The sequence below is a fragment of the Mustela erminea genome, chromosome 21 (assembly GCF_009829155.1).
Source record: "Mustela erminea isolate mMusErm1 chromosome 21, mMusErm1.Pri, whole genome shotgun sequence".
Classification (NCBI taxonomy): Eukaryota; Metazoa; Chordata; class Mammalia; order Carnivora; family Mustelidae; genus Mustela; species Mustela erminea.
The window spans coordinates 26,444,482-26,464,583 of NC_045634.1; the positions used below are offsets into that span (position 1 = coordinate 26,444,482).

The following is a 20,102-nucleotide window of genomic DNA, read 5'->3' on the forward strand; positions in this document are numbered from 1 at the left end:
ATTTCTTGAAGCTTTTGAGGTAATTCTAATAGGAGACAAGTTTAGGAGCCACTGGTTTATAGCATGAGTTGGTAATCACAGTATGAGACGGTATATGAAATCCAGAACACTTAACAAAGAAATCCTAGGGGCGCCTCAGTGGCTCAGTGGGTTAAGCCTCTCCCTTCAGCTCAGGTCATGATCTCAGGGTTCTGGGATCGAGCCCTGCATCGGGCTCTTTGCTCAGCCAGGAGTCTGCTTCCCGCTCTCTCTCTGCCTGCCTCTCTGCTCCTTGTGATCTCTTTCTCTCTGTCAAATAATAAAATCTTTAAAAAAAGAAAGAAATCCTAGTCAAAACTTAAGCAAACTTAAGACTTCTATTTCCCATGTGATATAGAAAACAAACAAAAAAATTCATAAAACTAAAACTGTCTCAAACATTAGGTCTTAAAAAGAGCACATTTTCCAAGGTTTTCCGTATCTGTTTTCCTATCAAGACTAATCCAAATTTGGGTACTTCCGTTACAAAGTTTTTTGTTTGTTTTGTTTTTTCCTCACATACTGAGGGAAATTTAATGTATGAAGAAGTGTTGACTTCTACATAGTCACATGTGAAAGCTTTCAGAGACTGTGAACATACAGATATTTTTAATGGTGTCAGGTAAATAGCTCTATCCTGGTAACGAGGATGTAATCACTAAGACAAAAAGCTGTATTCTCAAGAGGGAAAACAATTTTTTTCACAACTATGTTACAATAAAATAAATTCTTCATCATGCTGTCTGATATTTCTCGCTCAAGAAGCAACATAACCAACGACGGGTTCCAGTCATCAAGCAAAACATCCTTAGGACAGAAGTTAATCAAATATTGTGCATGTGCCTGTCTCAAAGGTCACCTTTAAACTGTATTCCTGCCTCAGAATGAAGAACAAAATTAACAAGAAAGAAAAACAAGTCATTTGATTATTAAAACCCCACTGTAGTGCAAATACTATAGATTTCAAAAGAACCTTGGAGATACTTAGGCCAACCTCATGTTACAGATGAATAATCTGACCCCCAGAGGTGAAATAACGTGCCTAAAAGTCACACAGAGAGCTAGAAGAGAAAAAAAAATTTTTTTTTTTTTCCAAACAAGCAGACAGAATTTTTCACATGTTAATCAAAAAGAATCAAGATCATCAGATTAGGGAGAAATGAGGAATAAAAAGTATGTTACACACAGATTTAAAGGACTAGTTAATCTGATGCCCCCTCCCCAAACCAAAAAAATTCTCCGAATAGATGTTCATATATCCATCAATATGCTTATCCTTAAAATAGCAGAATCTTGGAAAATTCAATTTACAAATACATTATTCATTGCATTGTTATCATGAAATTAGTTCATTAAACATGAAAACATCAAACAGCACCAATACCAGAAAGTTAAAGTGAATACACTATTACTTAAAATAATATAGAATCACTGATTGGGACAGAAATCAACTATAGCCACTAGAAAACCATCTGAACTCCTGTTTGACATAAAGGCAGTATTTAAAGACTCGTGTATGCCCTTTTGCCCACTGACGGGCCTGTGGCCAGGCATCACAGCAGCGGGTCATTGGAAAATGTTGTTAAATAAGATGCCTTTTTTGAATTGCTCAGCCTTGAACCATGATACTACATAACCCCGAATTTTCCACTAGAAGCCAATGGCACCATTCTTGAGATCCTAACTATGCTTACCTGTCCCAATTAGAACAAAACAAAACTCCCTTATTAAGCACTAGATGAAATGTCCCTAGGAGGCAGCAGCAAGGCATTTACAAACGGGCTACTGACAGTGTATCAAAATGCTACTAAGGAAAATACAGCAGCAAATACTCTAGTAAGAGCACAGTATTCCACATGGAATCCCAAATCACTCTTATCTCTAGCTCCTTGGACTCCTGGAAGACTAGAGATGAACACGTGTGTGTATAAATGGGGCTAGGGAGAAAGAAGCTCTACATGTAGTGTTTGTATTTTAAATTACCGATAATCTGAAGGCTTCCAGAGAACTCCAACTGTACCTACGTTGTTTAAAGCCCGGAGAACTAAAATGCGCGCAACACTTTGGTGTTTACCCAAAAGACAGCACTGTAGTTTTAAACGAAAGTGAAAACTGGCCTGGTTTGTGAAGCTTTTATGATGTCCACACCACGCCCTCCCTACTCCCGGCTCCTTTCTTCAGGTGATCTAAAGCCTACCTGGTTTAAAATATTTGGTAATTCAGTGCAGAAAATTAAGGTCACAGACAAAGTACAACAACTTTTAATACACCATTAATACTAATGATTAAAAATTATTGCATAGTCTTATGCATTTACCCTAAAACATTTTCTGAAAGTAAATTCTGAAAGAATTATATAAAAGACAAATAACCTTTTAAAATGTGGATGGCATTTACTACCTCGATCTTCTATCCTTTTTTGCCTTGTCAGTACTTCTGTCCATTGTTTTCTCATTATCTCCCCTGCACTTTGGGCAATACCACTTCCCCTTTGGTTTATAGGTAAGCGAAACACACGAAAAGTGAAACCATTCAATTGGACACTGTTCATTGTCACATCCGATCATTTCCCCGTAAGACACTTGGTTACATAAACAGTATGTAGGTTCATTGGGATCTATTGCAAACTCAACAGGCGATGCTTCCCTTTCCTGCTTGGCCTTGGAGCGTTTCTTTTTCTTGGCTGACTTGGATTTCTTTTCTTTAGGTGGTTGATCGTCACAGTCTTCAATCCCATTCGTCATGTGACATAAATCACGGCTTTCACTGGTTCGCTGTCTGCGGGGTCTTCTTGAAGATCTTTCCGGTTGGCTGGAATCCATCTTCGCCTTATCCGAGGCCCGTTCACCTTCAGCAGGATCTTGAAAACACTGTGAATGCAACTCCATTTGCCTTGCCCGATTTTCCACCAGTTCGAGCATCTGTGTGACAATCTGAATTTTCTCATCTCCCAATTCTTGACTATTGATTAATGCTCTCTGGAGATGCTGCTGTAGGCGTTTTTTCTGGTTTGAATCATCTTCTTTCTTATATTTTTCATAGACATCATCAATTTCCTTTAATGTTTCTAAAAACGTAAGAGAAAATCAGAACATTTGTGCATTAGCACATATAATATTTTTTAAGCTAGCTATCTTTCACAGAACTGGTAACGTTGAATGAACTCAAATCATAAAATCACACTCCTCTTGGTATATATACACTGAAAAACATTATTTCCCATAGAAAGATTATATGTCATCCAATATGAAAGTATATTTAGAAATAAACTAATAATAATACAAAGCTTTCTTTTTTAAAATTTTTTATTTTTTTACAAAGCTTTCTAATACTCATGAGTCTGTATTAAAAAGGGTAAGAGATGTGGCTGGCTCAGGTGGTAGAACATATGACTCTTGATCGCAGGATCATGAATTCAAGCCCACATTGGGCACTGAGCTTACTTAAAAAAAAAAAAAAAAAAAAAATTGGGGGGTGGGTGTCTGCGTGGCTTAGTTGGTGGAGCATCTGCCTTGGGCTCTGGTCATGATCCCAGGGTCCTGGGATTGAGCCCCGCATCGGGCTCCTTGTTGGGATGGGCGGGGGAGGAGCCTACTTCTCCATTTCTCTCTGCCTGCAGCTCCCTCTGCTTGTGCTATCTCTGTCAAGTACACAGACAAAATATTTTTTTAAAAAATTTTTTTAAGGATAAGGAGATGTGTGTACTAATTAGTACTCAAAATATTTTACACAGGCAAGAACACTGTATGCACTTTATAGTCTACCTCGCAAAGTCACTTATTACTTCATTTGAACTTCAAAACAGCACTGTGATAAAATTGACATGCCAGACTTCAACTGTAAAACTTAGAGAGGTTCTAAAAGTAGGCTACAGATGCCTATCCAACTGTGTTTCCAGGACTTACAGTTCAATCGATGACTTGCTACATGACTCAAGAGAGACATTGCACCTTGACTTTCATATCATACCCCTGGACTCTTGAACAAAGCAGACACAGGTAACTCTTCCCACCATATTAGTCTTACTAGCTCCTTTATTTTATCATATGGGAGATTCTGAAAACCAAACTATTTCCAGGTTAGGTTTAGGTTCAGATTCTGGCATCAACTGACGAAGCTACTAACAAAATTACGGTAAGGTCAGCATTGGGTCACTCTGCTTTTGCAGAGAACTCAGCAGTTGGTTTTAAGCTTTCTGAACTGCTGATTTGGGTATTGTATAGCATGTGGGACACATTTAAATCAATTAAAAATGTCTGAGTCACTAGACAGTATACAATAATCTGAAAATATAGTTCCAGATGTCACCAAAAATTAATGTAAGATCAGTTTTTTATTCAAGTCTTCTATTTCTTGTCATTATGAGATATAAAGCTATCTAACAGAATTGTCTTACTAAAGGTGGAGAGGCAAAAATTAACTCCAATTTATCACACCACATGACATATCATTGTTTTATGTTCTAATAGTACTACCAGCATGTGGCACACCATCATTCTACTTTCCAATATTATTACTCTAATGATAACAGAAGAAATGTTAGACAAGTAAAATGCATACACTAGGGCTATCTCCAAGAATTGTTAACACAAAGCAGGTCTTCAACACAACTCTTATGAATTAATTCCTCCCTAGAAATTATAAGTACTCACATGTGATGTACAACTGCTTAACCTGGGATACGGGACAAAGTGCCAACACATTTGAGCGTACACATACCTGCACAGCATAGGCAGAGGGGCAGGCAGAGAGAGAGAGGGTTGGGGGAAGCAGGCTCCCTGCTGAGCAGAAAGCCCAATGTGGGTTTCGATCCCAGAACCCTGAGATCATGACCTGAGCTGAAGGCAGAGGCTTAACCCACTGAGTCACCCAGGCACCCTGCACAGCATATTTTAAAACAAAGTTCATATCTAGTCCATTGGCCAGCTGGGCATGTAAGTGGTTTTCTTAAGAATATAATTTTTCCCCAGGAAAAATAATTTTGAATTTTCCCCTCAGCCACAAAACTTGAGAATTAAAATACAAAGGTAAACCTCATTTTAAATATTCTGTACCTTAACTATCAGGAGTTAGATGCTAGTACATCATAGAGGCACACTGATACTACCTATGAGAAGAATTCATATTTCTAAGACTCCTTAATTACAAAGTGAAAGAAAAAAGGAAACTAACACTTACTAAGCACTTTTATTCGATAAAGATTTTCTCTTTTAATCCCCAAGGCAACCCCACGAGAAAGCTATCACTTCTATACGTGAAGATAATGAAGTTCAAGAGGTAACAACCCCAGACTCTGAACTCTGCCAGATAGGTATGTCTGGCTCCGCTGCTGAAGCACTTGCTACTAAGCTACATGGAAGGCACTTGAAAATAAATATTAATTTTTAGTTCAATGGTTATTTACCCAAGAGATTATGAGCAAGAATATCAGAACAAAAACTGAGGTTCTCCAATAACCATATCCCATAGTAAATATTTCTTTCAATTGTGAAACTATTGTCTTCATTTCTTTAGTTTTAAAAGTTTTTAAGGTTACTTTTAGTGATTCTTCAGTATTTCTGAAAGTGTCTCAAATAGGCAGGAGAGAAACTGTTTTGATTTCTCGTATAACTTGTATCACTAAATACTGCAGTAAATATTAAATCCAAAAACAGAAAATACTTAAGAACTAGCAAAGAAATAAAAAAGCATATGAAATCTGCACCAAGAACACACGAGTATATAAAGCTAAATTCTCCATGTGGAGCTTAGTAAATAAGCATGGGCACAGACTGAAAACTAGATCCTTCTTTTATATTAATCTAGAAACTAACCAAGCTTAATGGAGCTGAAAATGTTTATAATCTCTCAATCTTTTAAAGCTTAATATTGTTTCTCCTGTTACTAGATTTACTTGGGACAATTCTAGATGGTAAAAATGGCAGACTTCCCTGTAACCGATTTTCTCTCCCAGATTCAAATGAAAATAGCTTAACTACTGTAAAGGCAAATACAGGTCTTTCACGAAATGTAAACCATGCAAGCTTCACAAACTTCACAGTTACTATCTGGAAAACTAAAAATGTTCGATATACAGCACATATGTATCATTTTTAGGCTACAATTCATGTATGTGTTCCAGGTCTGCAGAAAATACCTTTGGAGAGATTTTACTAAATAAGTTTTTATAAAAAGTTAATAGTAAAAAAAAAAAAGAAAAAAAAAAAAAAAGATGTGCACATGAAGTAGCCAGGCTACTTGCCCACCCCATCAAACAAGTCAGTTAAACTCTTGCAAACTTTAACTTGTCTGTAAAATATGTTTTTACTTCATAGAATTATTGTGAGATAATGCTCTGGACCTGGCACACAGCGATGACACACAGTAAGTAATCACTATTTAAGTCTCTTTCCCTCGAACAGAGATCAGTCCTATCAACCACCCCACCATCTGGGTTCGGAAGGCAGAAATAAACTACAGATTCGAAAACACAGACACTTAACTACTCGAACACGCTACAGGCCAGAAGATATCACCCCAGATGTGGGTTCCTTGGAGACCACATCATAAGCTGAGTGACGGGTCTAGAAAAACAGAGAATGGGATCCGAAAAGTTATCTTTTCAAAGTCCGAGCGGCTGTTTCCACATTCGGCCCACGGTCTACGCCTTCATCAGGCTTATTAAACGCAAAACCGTTGCACTTCAATTTCTCCCCTCCCGGTGGCACCAGAAAGGCCCACCGACAGTGGAGGATAAATGAAACCCTCTGTAGGAAAGCCTGATTCCCTGTCTTAGATTTCTCGGGGCGGACCACAAAGGGTGGTTTTGGCCTCATCACCCAAACTCGGCGAAGGAGGGACCCACGGGTTAAAGGACGCCAGGCGGTTGCCCAGTCAACCACCCACTTCCACCGGGAGCCCGGAAGTGACGCAAGGCCCGGAACCTACGAGGTGCCAGGGTCAGCGGTGGTCCTCGTAGCTGAGCGTTTCTTCGTCCTGATTGAATGGCGGAGAAAGGGTCGAAAAACATGTCCCAAACCTCAACACTGACTCTGCTAGGCACGAACTAACGTTCCGCAAGCATCCGACGCCTTCCCCGCAGCCAGCTCCGCCCAAACCTTCCGGCAACCAGCCATTTCCGAGGCGGGCGGGAGCGCGCCCGTCCGCGCCCCTCCCACGTTCTACGTCACTCGCCAGGCCCCGCCCCCGGGGACGGGAGGCCCTCCCCGCCACACACACACACACACCCCTCTTCCTTTCCCCGCGGGGACCCCTCCCCTTTTAACCATTTGGCTGATGGCGCTGGGGAAAGGCTGCGGCCCGGAACTTTCCCCGGGGCGGGAGGAGGGAACGTACTCTGTTCCCGAGCCGGGAGCCGGAGAGCCGAGGGAGGGACCTCCCCGAGTCCGCCTTCGCGGCCCTCTCCTGCCCCCACCCCCCCGCACGTTCCAATGCATCTCCTCTCGGGGTGCGGGCCGGAGAGGGGAGTGGGGGGGAAAGCCGGGCCCCGGAGACCAGCGGGAGCCCGGCTGCGGCCGGCCGCTCACTCCCTACAGCCTCCCGCCCGCTGCACGCTGCCTCGCCGGGGCAGAAGGGTCTGCGGCACGGGGCAGGCAAGCGCCGGAACAAACGCTGCTTAAAATGGCTGATTCCTCTCCACACCAGCTGCAGCCGCTGGGTCTGCAGCGGGGGCTGACGAGCGGCCCCCACCCCCACCCGTGATACCCCACAGAAGTCCTCGCCGACCGCAGCGGGGGAAGGGAGGGCCGCGAACCCGGTCTCCGGTCCCTCTCCTCCGTCCCACACACCAGTCCCCCTCCGTGCACTCGGGGAGCCTGTCAGCGGAGAAATGTAAAGTGGCACTTCCCAGGGCAGGCTCCGAGCGACAGTGCGCGGAGGCCGGCGAATCCGACTGAGGGGAGGACCCGCACGGGCAGCCCCGCGGCCCCCTACCTTGATATTTGTTGTCCAGCTCTCGGAGCACGGACACGTTCCTCTGCATGTCGTGGGGCAGCGACTCCACACACTCGAGGTAGTCCTGCACGTAGCAGGTGAGGAGCCGGCTCCGCTCCCCGGTCAGGAGCGCGGCCGACGAGTACAGTTGCTGCTGCTGCTGCCCTAACATCCTGCCGCCGCTGCTGCTCCTCGCCGCCGCCGCCGCCGCCGCCTCCGCATCCAGCAGCCACACATGCAACAGCCGCGGCCGCCGCGGCTCCTCCGCTCGGCAGCCCGGCGCCGCGGGGACACCGGCAGCCGCTCAAGAGGGCACAGCCGAGTCCCCCGATCTCCACTCCCCCCAAAAGAAGCCCTCACTCCCCGCCCCCGCGGTAACAAGCCCAGGGGCGGGGCGAGATCAGGGCTCCCTCCTTTTTCCCCTCCCTCCCCAAGACTAGAGCAGCGGGGATCCCCCGGCGGACCTGGCGCCGGGGTCCCGGGCGTTGACACTTCCTGTCCCCCTCGAAGTCCCCAGATGCTACCAGTGCCGTCACGTAGCACGGATCCCCATGACAAGCCCCTCGCTGCCCGCTTTCCTCCCAATCACCCTCCGTGCCTGTCGGAGAGTCTCTCACTGGACTGCCCCCGCCCCTCCGCCTGCGGCCGCCTCTGCGCCTGCGCAGGACTTACTCCTAATAAGGCCGGGGGCCCGCCCCTACCGCCCTACCGAAGGGTTCGCATTCTCCCGCCTTCCCTCCGCCACCCGGGCGATTGGTCTGTCAACTCTCGGCCCGGGGGGAGGGTGCGGAGGACGGCCAAACGGCAGGCTGCGCCCCGCCCCCTCTTAAAGGGGAAGCACTGTCAAGCCCGCCTCTTTGCTCAATGTCTGAATGGGACTTGAGAGGGGAGGTGGCTGGCTCCTTCCTTCCGTCTTTCCCACAGGGAAAGGGAACCTCGGTCCAGCTCCCTCGGCCCGGTGTTACCGACATTTTCCCCGTCAGGTGGATCTGGCGCGGCAACTCGCGGGGCTTTAAAAGAGCAGCAGGCGGCCGGCCGCTTGTCGCTACAACCCGGAGTAAGGCCGGCGAGAACTACGCGACCCAGCGTGCAGCGGGCGCGGCTCCCGGCATGCTCGGCGGCCGTGTTCCCGCCGATCGGCCGCGGCTCGCTCGGCCGCAGCCTCAGCGCTGCCCGCGGGCCCGGGCCCTCCTCCCGCGGCGGCTCTCGGCCTCCCGGAGCGCGGGGAGGGTTGGGGCGGGGGTGCTGGTCGCCGAGGTAGGCGGTGCTCCCGCGGCCCCCGGCATTGCCTTTCTCTTAGTCAGCTCGCCTTTTAAATCTCCCTCCTGGCTGGAGCCTGTTTCCGCCCTTCCCCGTGGGCGGGAGGTCTCCCGCCGCCCAAGTACCTGGCAGGTTGGGGCCACCTTCCGGCTCTTCAGGAATCCTCCGTTTAGTTTCGTCGCCCTCTGCCCCAGAAATGTGTTTGTCCAACACACAGCCTTTAAGGAGGATTTTACCCCCTCCGGGTGTCAGAACGTTTAAGCATTAAACGTCGGCGCGGGCTTAGAGTCCAGAGGGGCGCAGCACCCGCTTTTCATCTCTTTTTTACCCCTGGACCGAAAACGGCTGGGGGTCGGGGTCGGGGGTGGGGGGAAGACGGGAAATGAGAATAAAAGCCGCATCAGTAATCAGGCCCACGACCTTATCTATGTGATCGACTTTCAGGGCTTAATTCTTGAAACGCTCCGCAGAGGGGCTGATGTTCATGCCCCACTAACTCTCAGTATGTACTCCCATTTGTTTTCGGAAAGAAAAGGCTGTAAATAGAACGAATTCGCGCAGAATTTCAGTGGCAAGCCCAGGAAAACGAGTCCTCTTGTGAGTAGTACCTGTGAGTTGAAAAGGCAACGTAAGTGGGTGTTTAACTTGGATTTCTCCTCCTGTCCAGTTCGTTCCCCGGGGTGGGACACCTGTGTCGTGACCTGAGAACGGGAGTAGAAGTAACCATGGACGTGCACAGGGAAGGGTAGACTTTGATCGACAGGACATTTTAAACTGCAAGCCAAAACAAAGCCCTCCAGAAAATTCGGCATCGCGGGAACAACACAAATACCGCACGGGACTCGGAGATTGTCTGGGCGTGTTACCCTGTGACACTTTTGTGGTTTTGACGACCGGCATAGTAAATCGACCCAGGCAGTAGTACGGTGTGGTGCGTTTCGGGGAACCGTGTAGGGATTTCATTGTTGTCATCCTTGCAGTCTTTCAGATTGAACTGCCAGATTTTGTCCAAACACCAGTCACTGTTAAAAATGGAATTTTGTTGGTTTTTACTTGACCCCTACTGCTTTTGTTTACTAATGGGCTTGATTTCAGTAGTCCTTATTGGAAGCCCAAAATAATGCAAGATGGGATTTTTACTGATTCAGGTTAGGCCCTGAATGTACCTATGGATTTTATTCACACTCTGAGAAGTAACCTGCAGGCAGATAGGACACGGGGTTAGAACCTAGCAATCAGGGAAACGGAGATACAGAATACTTAAGACTGTGGCCTCCAGGAACCTGGAGCAAGAAGAGAGGAAAGGAGGCTGAGTATGATAATGGAGATCTTTTATACATTATTTTCACCTTTCATAACGGTCGAACAGGCTGAATGCAAGCAAAAAATCCAAATAGTGATTTTTCAGCTTGTGTTGGTGTACACGTATAAGAACACTGTAATATGGGGGTGTGTGTGCGTGTGTGTGTGTGAATATTTCAGATGTGCTTTTTTGGCTATACTTATAAAATTAATCAGTGCCTTATACCTGCCATATTTATGAAAGCACACTGAGGTTGGGGGGGGGAGTACTTACATGGGGGAAAATAAAATCACCATATTCCCCAAACTCAGCTGTACTGGTGGGTATTTATCGTGGTCTTTTCTTCTCAGTAACCTCTTAACTGGACATTTGGAGACTTTTCACATTGGATTGCCTTGTCAAACCAAATGCGAGATTTTAAAGTCACCAGTTCTCTGCAAAGTAGAAATTAACTGGTGATATTAAATGCTCTGATAAAGCAAAAAGGCATCTTATTTACTTTTTAAAATATTTCCTACCAGGAGGTAACCCTAAAAAAAGACAGGTGACCCCAAAATTAGTAGGTGTGTCTGGGGTTACCTGTAATTTTAAAATCAGTTTCTTTTAAGAGATCATTGTTAGGAAGTGTTTATGCCTCTAAACCTATGTCTTGTAGCCCTTGTTTTTATTGTGAGGGGGGAGGACAAAGCTTCAAACTCTCAGTGAAAATAAACTAGCAGATAGTCTGAAGGATTCCTAAAGATACCGCCTGAGAAAATTCAGCTATTGCTTAAGTCAGGCCAATTCAATTTGACATGCTTTTCTTCTTTTTACTTCTTAATGTTTTACAAAACTTTTTAATTATTGAAAATTTCAAACATGCACAAGAGTAGAGGTAATAGGGATGCCTGGGTGACTCGGTGGGTTAAGCATCTGCTTTGAGCTCAGGTCATGATTCCAGAGTCCTGGGATAGAGTCCCACATTGGGCTCCCTGATGAGCAGGGAGCCTGCTTTTCCCTCTGCCTGCTGCTCCCCCTGCTCGTGCTCTCTCTCTCTCTTTGGCAAAAAATTAAAATCTTTTAAAAATCTAAAAAAAAAGAAGAGTAGAGGTCATAATATAATAATCCTAATGCAATATTCACCCAGCTTGAACATATATCAATATATGGCCAACACTGGGGCACCTGGGTGGCTTAGTGGGAGGAAGAAGGAAGAAGCCTCTGCCTTTGGCTCAGGTCATGATCCCAGGGTCCTGGGATTGAGCCCTGCACAGGGCTCTCTGCTCGGTGGGGAGCCTGCTTCCTTCTCTCTCTTCCTGCCTCTCTGCCTACTCGTGATCCATCTGTCAGATAAATAAATAAAAAATATTTAAATATATGGCCAACATTATTTCACCTGTGGCCTTTCACACTTCCTTTCCCTTGCTGCATTCTTATATTTTATCTGTAAATACTTTAAATATAAAGGGATAAGAGATAATTTTAAAAGAAATAAAGAAAGAAAAACCACACACCCACAATTCCATTATCTCATCAAAAAGATTATCATTTGGGGCACCTGGGTGGCTCAGTGGGTTAAGCCTCTGCCTTCGGCTCAGGTCATGATCTCAGGGTCCTGGGATCGAGTCCCGCATCGGGATCTCTGCTCAGCAGGGAGCCTGCTCCCCTCTCTCTCTCTCTGCCTGCCTCTCCATCTACTTGTGATTTCTCGCTGTCAAATAAATAAATAAATAATCAAAAAAAAAAGATTATCATTTAATATTCAGACCATTAAAATTTCCAAATTTCCCTATTGTCTCATTAATATTATTTTACTCTAGGTTTAACAGAATCCAAACAAGTTCCACACCTTGCATTTAGTTAGATCTTTTCTGAACCAGTAAGAGGCAGTTAATTCCCAATTTAACTCAGTGAAGCAAATAGCAATGTTTTTCTAAGGAGGATATTGGGTAGTTAAAAAGCACTGTTAAAAGTGTAAGGAAAGTCTAGGAAAGCACTTTAAACAAAAATCCTCATATTAAAAGGTCACCAATTGATAGCCCACAGTAGAAATATAATTATATCTAATGCAAATAAATAAATCAATACAAATCTAAGAGTTTGTATTAGTTTGCAGTGTAATTTGTTCCGGAAGATCCAGTGAAGCATTTTAAATTGTAGTGAAAAGAGTCTAAAACTTTGTCAGTTCATTAGTACAATAGGCAACTAAAGCAAATTGTCTCCAAGGTCAGTTTTCAAGTATTTTTAATTGCTTTATTGCATACGTAGTGTACACGTATTGTATTTAAAAAAAAAAAAAAAAACAGAAAATAGAGCTAAAAAGCAGATACATAAAAATCACTATGAACTGGAGATAGCTCTTTTCGGTTTCTAAGTATTTCCTCAAGATATAATTCCACTTTGCTTTTTTGCTTTAAGGAAATACTTTGGCCAGAACTAAAAGATTAAGTTAAAAAAATAACCAGATTCTTGAGGTGGAACATTAGAAATATGAGCAGTGTTGGTCTGTACGTTTAGTTCATGAGGTAGCACAGATTGGAAGTTGGGTGTGTGCAGTCAATCATCCCACTCTGGGTCATAGTATTGTTCAGCATTTAGAATGACGACTGTCAGCAAGATGATCACAGCAAAAAATGGGACTGTAAATGACGGGGACTGTAGTAAAGAGAAAATTCAGTATCATGAACTATCGTTCCCATAGCCAAGAAGAAAAAGCAGACACATATTACCTACTTTGGTTATCTCAGAGAGAAAAAATAACACATATGGTATACTTTGCATATTGCTGACCAGAAAAACATTTAGTTTTTCCTAGGTGGTTACCATAGTTACATGAGCTGTTTATAACATCAAGAAGAGGAACTAGGTCACAGTATTGAAGGAGTCTGAATTATGCAATTATGTTTCCTAAAAACGGGAAAGGGTTTACATTTTAAGGAAGAGAGATTTATACTATATGTTCAAAATTTGAAATTCTGGTCTCATTATGCCAGTGAAACCTAAAATTTTGCCCAAAATTAAATAGTTGATACTGTAGGTAGAAATTGTTCAGTCCACACAAATGCTGTAACAGTGTGTGCTGTAATCCAGAAGTGTGATAAGAGATGCCAATGTATTCCTTGAAGATAACCTGTTTATCTTAGCGAGGTATCTTATCTTAAAATGCTTTTGCAGGTAATCAGCAAACCCAACAATAGCCTAGAATTTTGGAGTAGCTAAATCATGTGTAAACGGAAGCTTTGACTTCTTACCTTTTAAGTCTTGAGAATAAAGCTTGTTGCAATGCCCCTCTTACTTTGTCATAGAGATTTTCCCATTAATTTCATCAAATGAATAGAGAAAAGTGGTAGAGAGGGATTGTTTGGAAAGTTGTGTTAGTGGCACACCTGGTTAGCTCCGTTGGTAGAGCGAGGAATTCTTTTTTTTTTTTTTTTTTAAGATTGTATTTATTTATTTGACAGAGAGAGAGAAATCACAAGTAGGGATAGAGGCAGGCAGAGAGAGAGGGGGAAGCAGGCCCTGTGCCAAGCAGAGAGCCAGATGCTAGGCTCGATCCTAGGACCCTAAGATTATGACCTGAGCCGAAGGCAGAGTCTTAACCCACTGAGCCACCCAGGGGCCCCGAGCAAGCAATTCTTGATCTCAAGCCCTAGATTGGGCTTGGAGCCTATTTAAAAAAAAAAAAAGAAGAAGAAGAAGAAGAAGGAGGAAGGGAAGGTAGGAAGGAAGGGATGGAGGGAGGGAGGAAGGAAAGAAAGGAAACTTGAAAGCTGTGGTAGCATAGATTGATCCTATATATGTGTATGTATAAATGTGTTTACATATGTACATGTATACATCCTATATATACCCACATATATTTTACGTATATATATATTTTTAATTAAGAACCTCACAAGGTGACTATTTTATTCAGGAACCATGTCTATTGTTTCAGAGCTCGCACAGTGCTCAATAACTAAAAGCTGGATGCAGGAAAAGAAAATGAAAAATTCCATCTCAAGGTTGCAGGAATTGCAAGTGGTTATTTTTAATCTCATGATCATCAGTTTAGACTCATAGATGTTTTTAGCTAAAAGTAATCTCCGATCAATGATTCCCCCCAAAGGAAGAGAGAGGGGACAACAAGCAGCCTCCCTGAGAAGCTGGGTGAGCCTCTGACACTGATAGTAATTTATCGTAACTACATGGCTGGAGGCCTGGGGCAAGGCTGGGGGTCCCTGTTGATAGATGGCTCCTAGACCCACATGTTTTTACAGATGGTGATTTGGAGACCCAGAGAAGTTAATTAATTTGCCCCGGGTTACATAGTAATTTATGAAAAAAGTGTACACCTAGAAATTTAAGAGTAAAACAGATACTTGTTAGTTTTATCATCTGGCTGGTAATCATTAGAAAGGACAAAAGTACCCATAGGGAGAAAAGTTAAGAATTTGGGGCATTATAAAATTACTTTTTCTGAGAACTCCTACAGCAAATTTAACAAAATTACCTCTAAAGGTAAATTAGAATTTCCTGAACAATAATATTCAAAATAATCATAAAATCGAAAGTGATAGAAACCCTGTTTTCTTAGACTGTTACTGTCAATGCAAATGCCTCATACCTTCAGTTCTGGCCAAAGTAAGTATGATCTTTTATAGAGAATGCTAATATTACTGGCCAGGAGCCTTTTGCTTAATCTTTTGTTTCTTTTAAATTATTCTAATTTGGGGCGCCTGGGTGGCTCAGTGGGTTAAGCCTCTGCCTTCAGCTCAGATCATGATCTCAGGGTTGTGGAATTGGGCGCTCTGCTCAGCGGGGAGCCTGCTTCCTCCCCTCTCTCTGCCTCCCTCTCTGCCTACTTGTGATCTCTGTCAAATAAATAAATAAAATCTTTTAAAAAATAAATAAATAAATAAATAATTCTAACTCATTGTTTTGTTTTGTTTTGTTTTGCTAGGAGGATGAGATATATTTTATTTAACAGGTTTTGACCCTTATTAATTTAAATATTTTTTCATTGCTGTTTCTTTCTTAATTCAAGTATGCATACAATGCTATAATAGTTTCAGGTGTACAACATACTGTTCCCACAGTAGTATCAGACACAATAGGCAATCCGTACCATGATAAGTATAGTTCCCATCTGTCATCATACAAAATGATTGCATTATTATTGACTATATTCCCTGTGTTGTACTTTTCATCCCTGTGACTTCTTTCTTTCTTTCTTTTTTTTTTTTAAGATTTTTATTTATTTGACAAACAGAGATCACAAGTAGGCAGAGAGGCAGGCAGAGGGGGAGGGAGAAGCAGGCTCCCTGCTGAGCAGAGAGCCCCGATGGGGACTCAATCCCAGGACCCTGAGATCATGACCTGAGCTGAAGGCAGAGGCTTTAACCCACAGAGCCACAAGGCGTCCCCTTGTGACTTGTTTCTAATTGATTATTTAATGAGGCTCTGTTGGAGCTATTCTTACATTAATCACTCTTGTCATGGTTAATTTAATCCATCATTTTGGTAGATACTGATTTCTAAGGGTGATAAATTTTTAAAAATTGCTTAGCCAGTTTTATTTCCATAAATTGAGGTCTTCTGGCTCTTTTTTTTTTTAGTGTTTTTTGGGGGTAGGCATTTTATTTTTTTTAGTAAAGTATAATTAATATACAATGATTTATTAGTTTCAGATGTACAACATTGATTCGACAATCCTATACATTACTCAGCAGCCACCAAATAGTCAGGATCTGTCACCCCACAATGTTATTACAATATTTTTTACTATATTCTCTGTGCTGTACTTTTCACTTCTGTGAGTTATTTATTTTATAACTGGCAGTTTGTATCTTTTAATCCCCTTTATCTATTTTCCTGATCCCCCCCATTCTCTGACTCCTTTACATACAAAAGAATATATAAATCAGTATATCTCGCTTTATCCAATGTATGTGTTTCTGAAAAATTGTGCTTAAACCTTACTTTGCTGTAAGTAATTTTAAACATGCCATTCTATAAAATAAGAGATCCAAGTTTTGAAAATATTTAAGACAAATAATTTGTCTGATTTTATTTCATTTATTAGAATGTCCTCAAGTGTTTTGTTCTTGAGAAAACTAGGTTGTGTTCTTCATTATCTAATTGCAACTGAAGTATAGTTTCTTTTGCTTGTTTTAACTGTGGTATACATTCCAGATACCTTAGCATGATATGCTTTGGTTACAGAAATGTCATCTTCAGGAAGAAGACTTTGAAGAAAGTGATAGTAGAAATGTTTTCTTCTGGTATATGGCAAAAGTAAGTACTAGAATTAGAGGGATAAAAAATCAAAGATAAAAAAGGGGGAACATTTATTTGGAAAATATTAGAGGCTGAGTAGTTTTCTATTATGGAAAATCAGAGAAAGGAATGATTATTTAAGCCATTAATGGTAGTTGTACAATATTAGAATTAAAATTTAGGGACCATGATATATAAATTATATTTATGGAAACTAGTTGTGATACCTTTATGCATAATGAAAAGACAGTTGTAATACAGGATTGGATTAATAGTATCTCTAACTTAATGTTTGAAAATTGACAAGTTGACTCAAATTAATTTCAAAAGAGCCTAGTGCCTTTCTTATATGGTATTATCTTAGACTATCCCTAACTTTTTGTATTCAGGTAAAATATCTCTGGAAGAATAGTCCAGCAGTATTTACTGATAGTATTTATCTCTAATCTAGGGCCTAGGGACCTACAGTTGGAAGGACACTTAGTTTTCACAAATACCATTTTGTACATTTAATTGACATTTTTTAATTTGAGTATCATTGACACAATGTTACATTAGTTTTAGGTGTACAGCACAGTGATTCAGAAAAGTTCATGAATTATGCTATGTATTTAACTTTTTGCTACATGTATTACTTTAATAAAATCTAAACTTTAAATATGAAAGAAAGCTTTCTGTACATTCTGGAATAGCAAAATGCATATGTATACTTCCTACTAGGAAAGGGGCATATAATCTAGATATTTAGATTTAGTTCACTTTGGAGGGGGAAGCAGTAGAGGGAGAGGGACAGAGAGACTCTTAAGCCGGTTCCACACTGAGACTCAGTCTCTCAACTCTGAGATCATTACCTGAGCCAAAATCAAGGGTTGGACACTTAACCAGTTGAGCCACCCAGGTGGCCCCAAGATTTAGTTCACTCTTATGAGAATGTTTCTACTACTGCTGTTAATATTGTCTCCACTTGGCATACCAGCATTGTAATTGCATATATATTATTATATAAATTAAAACCAGTAAATGCAATTGGTAAATTTGAAGCTTTTGAAGGCTTCCTACTTGAGGAAATAATCTGGGAAGTTTTGCATCAGAAATACATTTTTTTGTGAAGGTTTTTTAGCAGTTTAAGAGAAGTTCCATGTAACCTTTTTTTTTTTTTTTTTACTTCAGTATAGCCCTCAACTTAAGAGCTTTTTAAAATTTTGTGCAATCTTATTTGAGTACTTTACGTTATTAAGGTAGAATAAATTTTTAAAATCATTTTTATAAATTGAATGCTTGAAAATTCATATTCAGGTCAATATTATGTATTAATGCCATCTATAACTTCTGCCTACGATCTCAGATGGGACCTATGAAGTCTATCTATCCAAGAAGGAGTCCTTCCCTGAAGACTCTTATTTAGCTGTGGTCTTCTCTACTGGATTGAAATTTAACAGAAGTATCTAATGAAGAGGAATCTGAATGTAGCAGATGAGAAAGCGAAAAGATGGGGAGAAGAGTCCAGACGTCATAAAGCAAAGAGAGGATGATGTCCAGGAAGCATTATTTGCTCTGTTGCATGACTCAAAAAACTCCAAGAAATTTGACTCCACCCCACTGGACATAGCTTTCAATTTAGGATAGAAACGAATTCTTTTCTGGGGGCATCTAGGTGGCTCAGACTTTAAGTGTCTGTCTTCTGCTCGGGTCATGATCCCAGGGTCCTGGGATTGAGCCCCACATTGGGCTCCCTGCTCAGCGGGGAGTCTGCTTCTCCCTTTCACACTTCCCCTGCTTGTGTTCCCTCTCTTGCTGTCAAAATTTTTTAAATAAAAAATTTAAAAATCTTTAAAAAAAAAAAGACATCAATTTTTGTCTAATAAAATAGATATTAGTAGATACATAAGACATAAGAAAACAATTGAGCATAGTGACCTGAGTGGTTACAATACCTTATGTAAGAGGCCATCTTCAGAAAGTTACTCTTCAGTATATGGCTTGTTGCTTTCTAGAAAAGAACTGGAGTGACAGCACTGCTGTAACGAGTGACAGCTGACAGGAAGAGGGAAGGGAAAGCAAGAAAGGAGCAATTAACAGGGAAATGCAGTCATATGGAAAAATGAGATAGATTCAGGAAACTTCTAGGTGGTAATATCACCTGATTTTAGTGACTGTATTTAGGGGATGGGAGAGAAGTCATCTAGAATTTTGGGTTGGGCCATTAGTGGGTCATGGCAATGCTGTATGAAATAGAAACTCGAGAAGGCAAAGCAGGTTTGTGGGGGAGACACTTAAATCATACAAGGAGATAACTGTAGTTTTTACATCTTGGGGCTCTATTGGTCTTTGACCTCCTCTGTCAAACCACAGAAACTATCGCTTCCTATAAGTAGCTTGCTTGTTTGTAAAGAACAGCCAGCTACAGAAATTGGAGGCTGGGAATGTGTTGGGAAGAGTAGAAAGAGTGGGGAAATGATTTAGATATACAGTGGTCTTAAAAATGTCTTTCCACACGCCAGGACTTAGCTTCCTATTATTTCTATCAGTAAGCCAGGAATTGAAACAGAAGATACCAAGGACAAATACAGACCCTTATGAGGAAAAAGTTAATGTGGCGGGTATTATTTGATTATTCCTTGCTGGCCTCCAAGGGAACCATGATTGACCCTTGCCCAACCCTGGGAATTTGGCCCTTGGAGTGTTTAGTTTTGTTTTGTTTTAATATTTTATTTACTTATTTGACAGACAGAGATCACAAGTAGGCAGAGAGTCAGGCAGAGAGAGAGGAGGAAGCAGGATCCCTGCTGAGCAGAGAGACCGACATGGGGCTCAATCCCAGGACCCCGAGATCATGACCTGAGCTGAAGGCAGAGGCTTTAACCCACTGAGCCACCCAGGTGCCTCCCTTGGAGTGTTTTTATGGTAATGACAATGACTTTGTTACATACACCTGGAGCAATTGCTTTGGTTTTGTTGTTGGGGTCCTGAGTATCAGTTGCCATGGCTGATTGCACAGCAGAATATATATATGTATTAAGAGACTTCATAGAAGCCTTAGACCCAGTTGGGTTTCCATGGGCAGAGGCATTCCACAGATTCCTATAGTTTGCTGCTAGAGAGAAAAAGAAGTCTGTGCTGAACCTCTCTGGACTTCACCAATGGATCTTTTCCCCATTACTTTTGCTCTCTACCATTTGCTGTAATAAATTTTAGTTATGTGTATAACATGCTCTTGAGTCTTCTGAGTCCTTCTGGGGGCACCAAATATACAAAATGCTGAAGAAATTTAAAACCCAACTTGTCCATCCAAGTCTTGGTAGGATTTGCTGGGAAAAAAAAAAATTAACAGATGTAAGTATGTATCTGTGTG

General features: G+C 42.0%; 1 protein-coding gene across 1 annotated transcript; it reads right to left on the minus strand.

Annotated features, from left to right (window-relative positions):
• Nucleotides 1-603: 603 nt before the first annotated feature.
• ING2 (inhibitor of growth family member 2) lies at nucleotides 604-8,560 on the minus strand. The gene is made up of 2 exons (XM_032329104.1): nucleotides 7,951-8,560; nucleotides 604-3,085 (listed from the first exon to the last, which is right to left on the minus strand). The coding sequence occupies exons 1-2, from the start codon at nucleotides 8,120-8,122 to the stop codon at nucleotides 2,415-2,417; spliced, it is 843 nt and encodes a 280-aa protein (XP_032184995.1). The 5' UTR covers nucleotides 8,123-8,560; the 3' UTR covers nucleotides 604-2,414.
• Nucleotides 8,561-20,102: the final 11,542 nt, after the last annotated feature.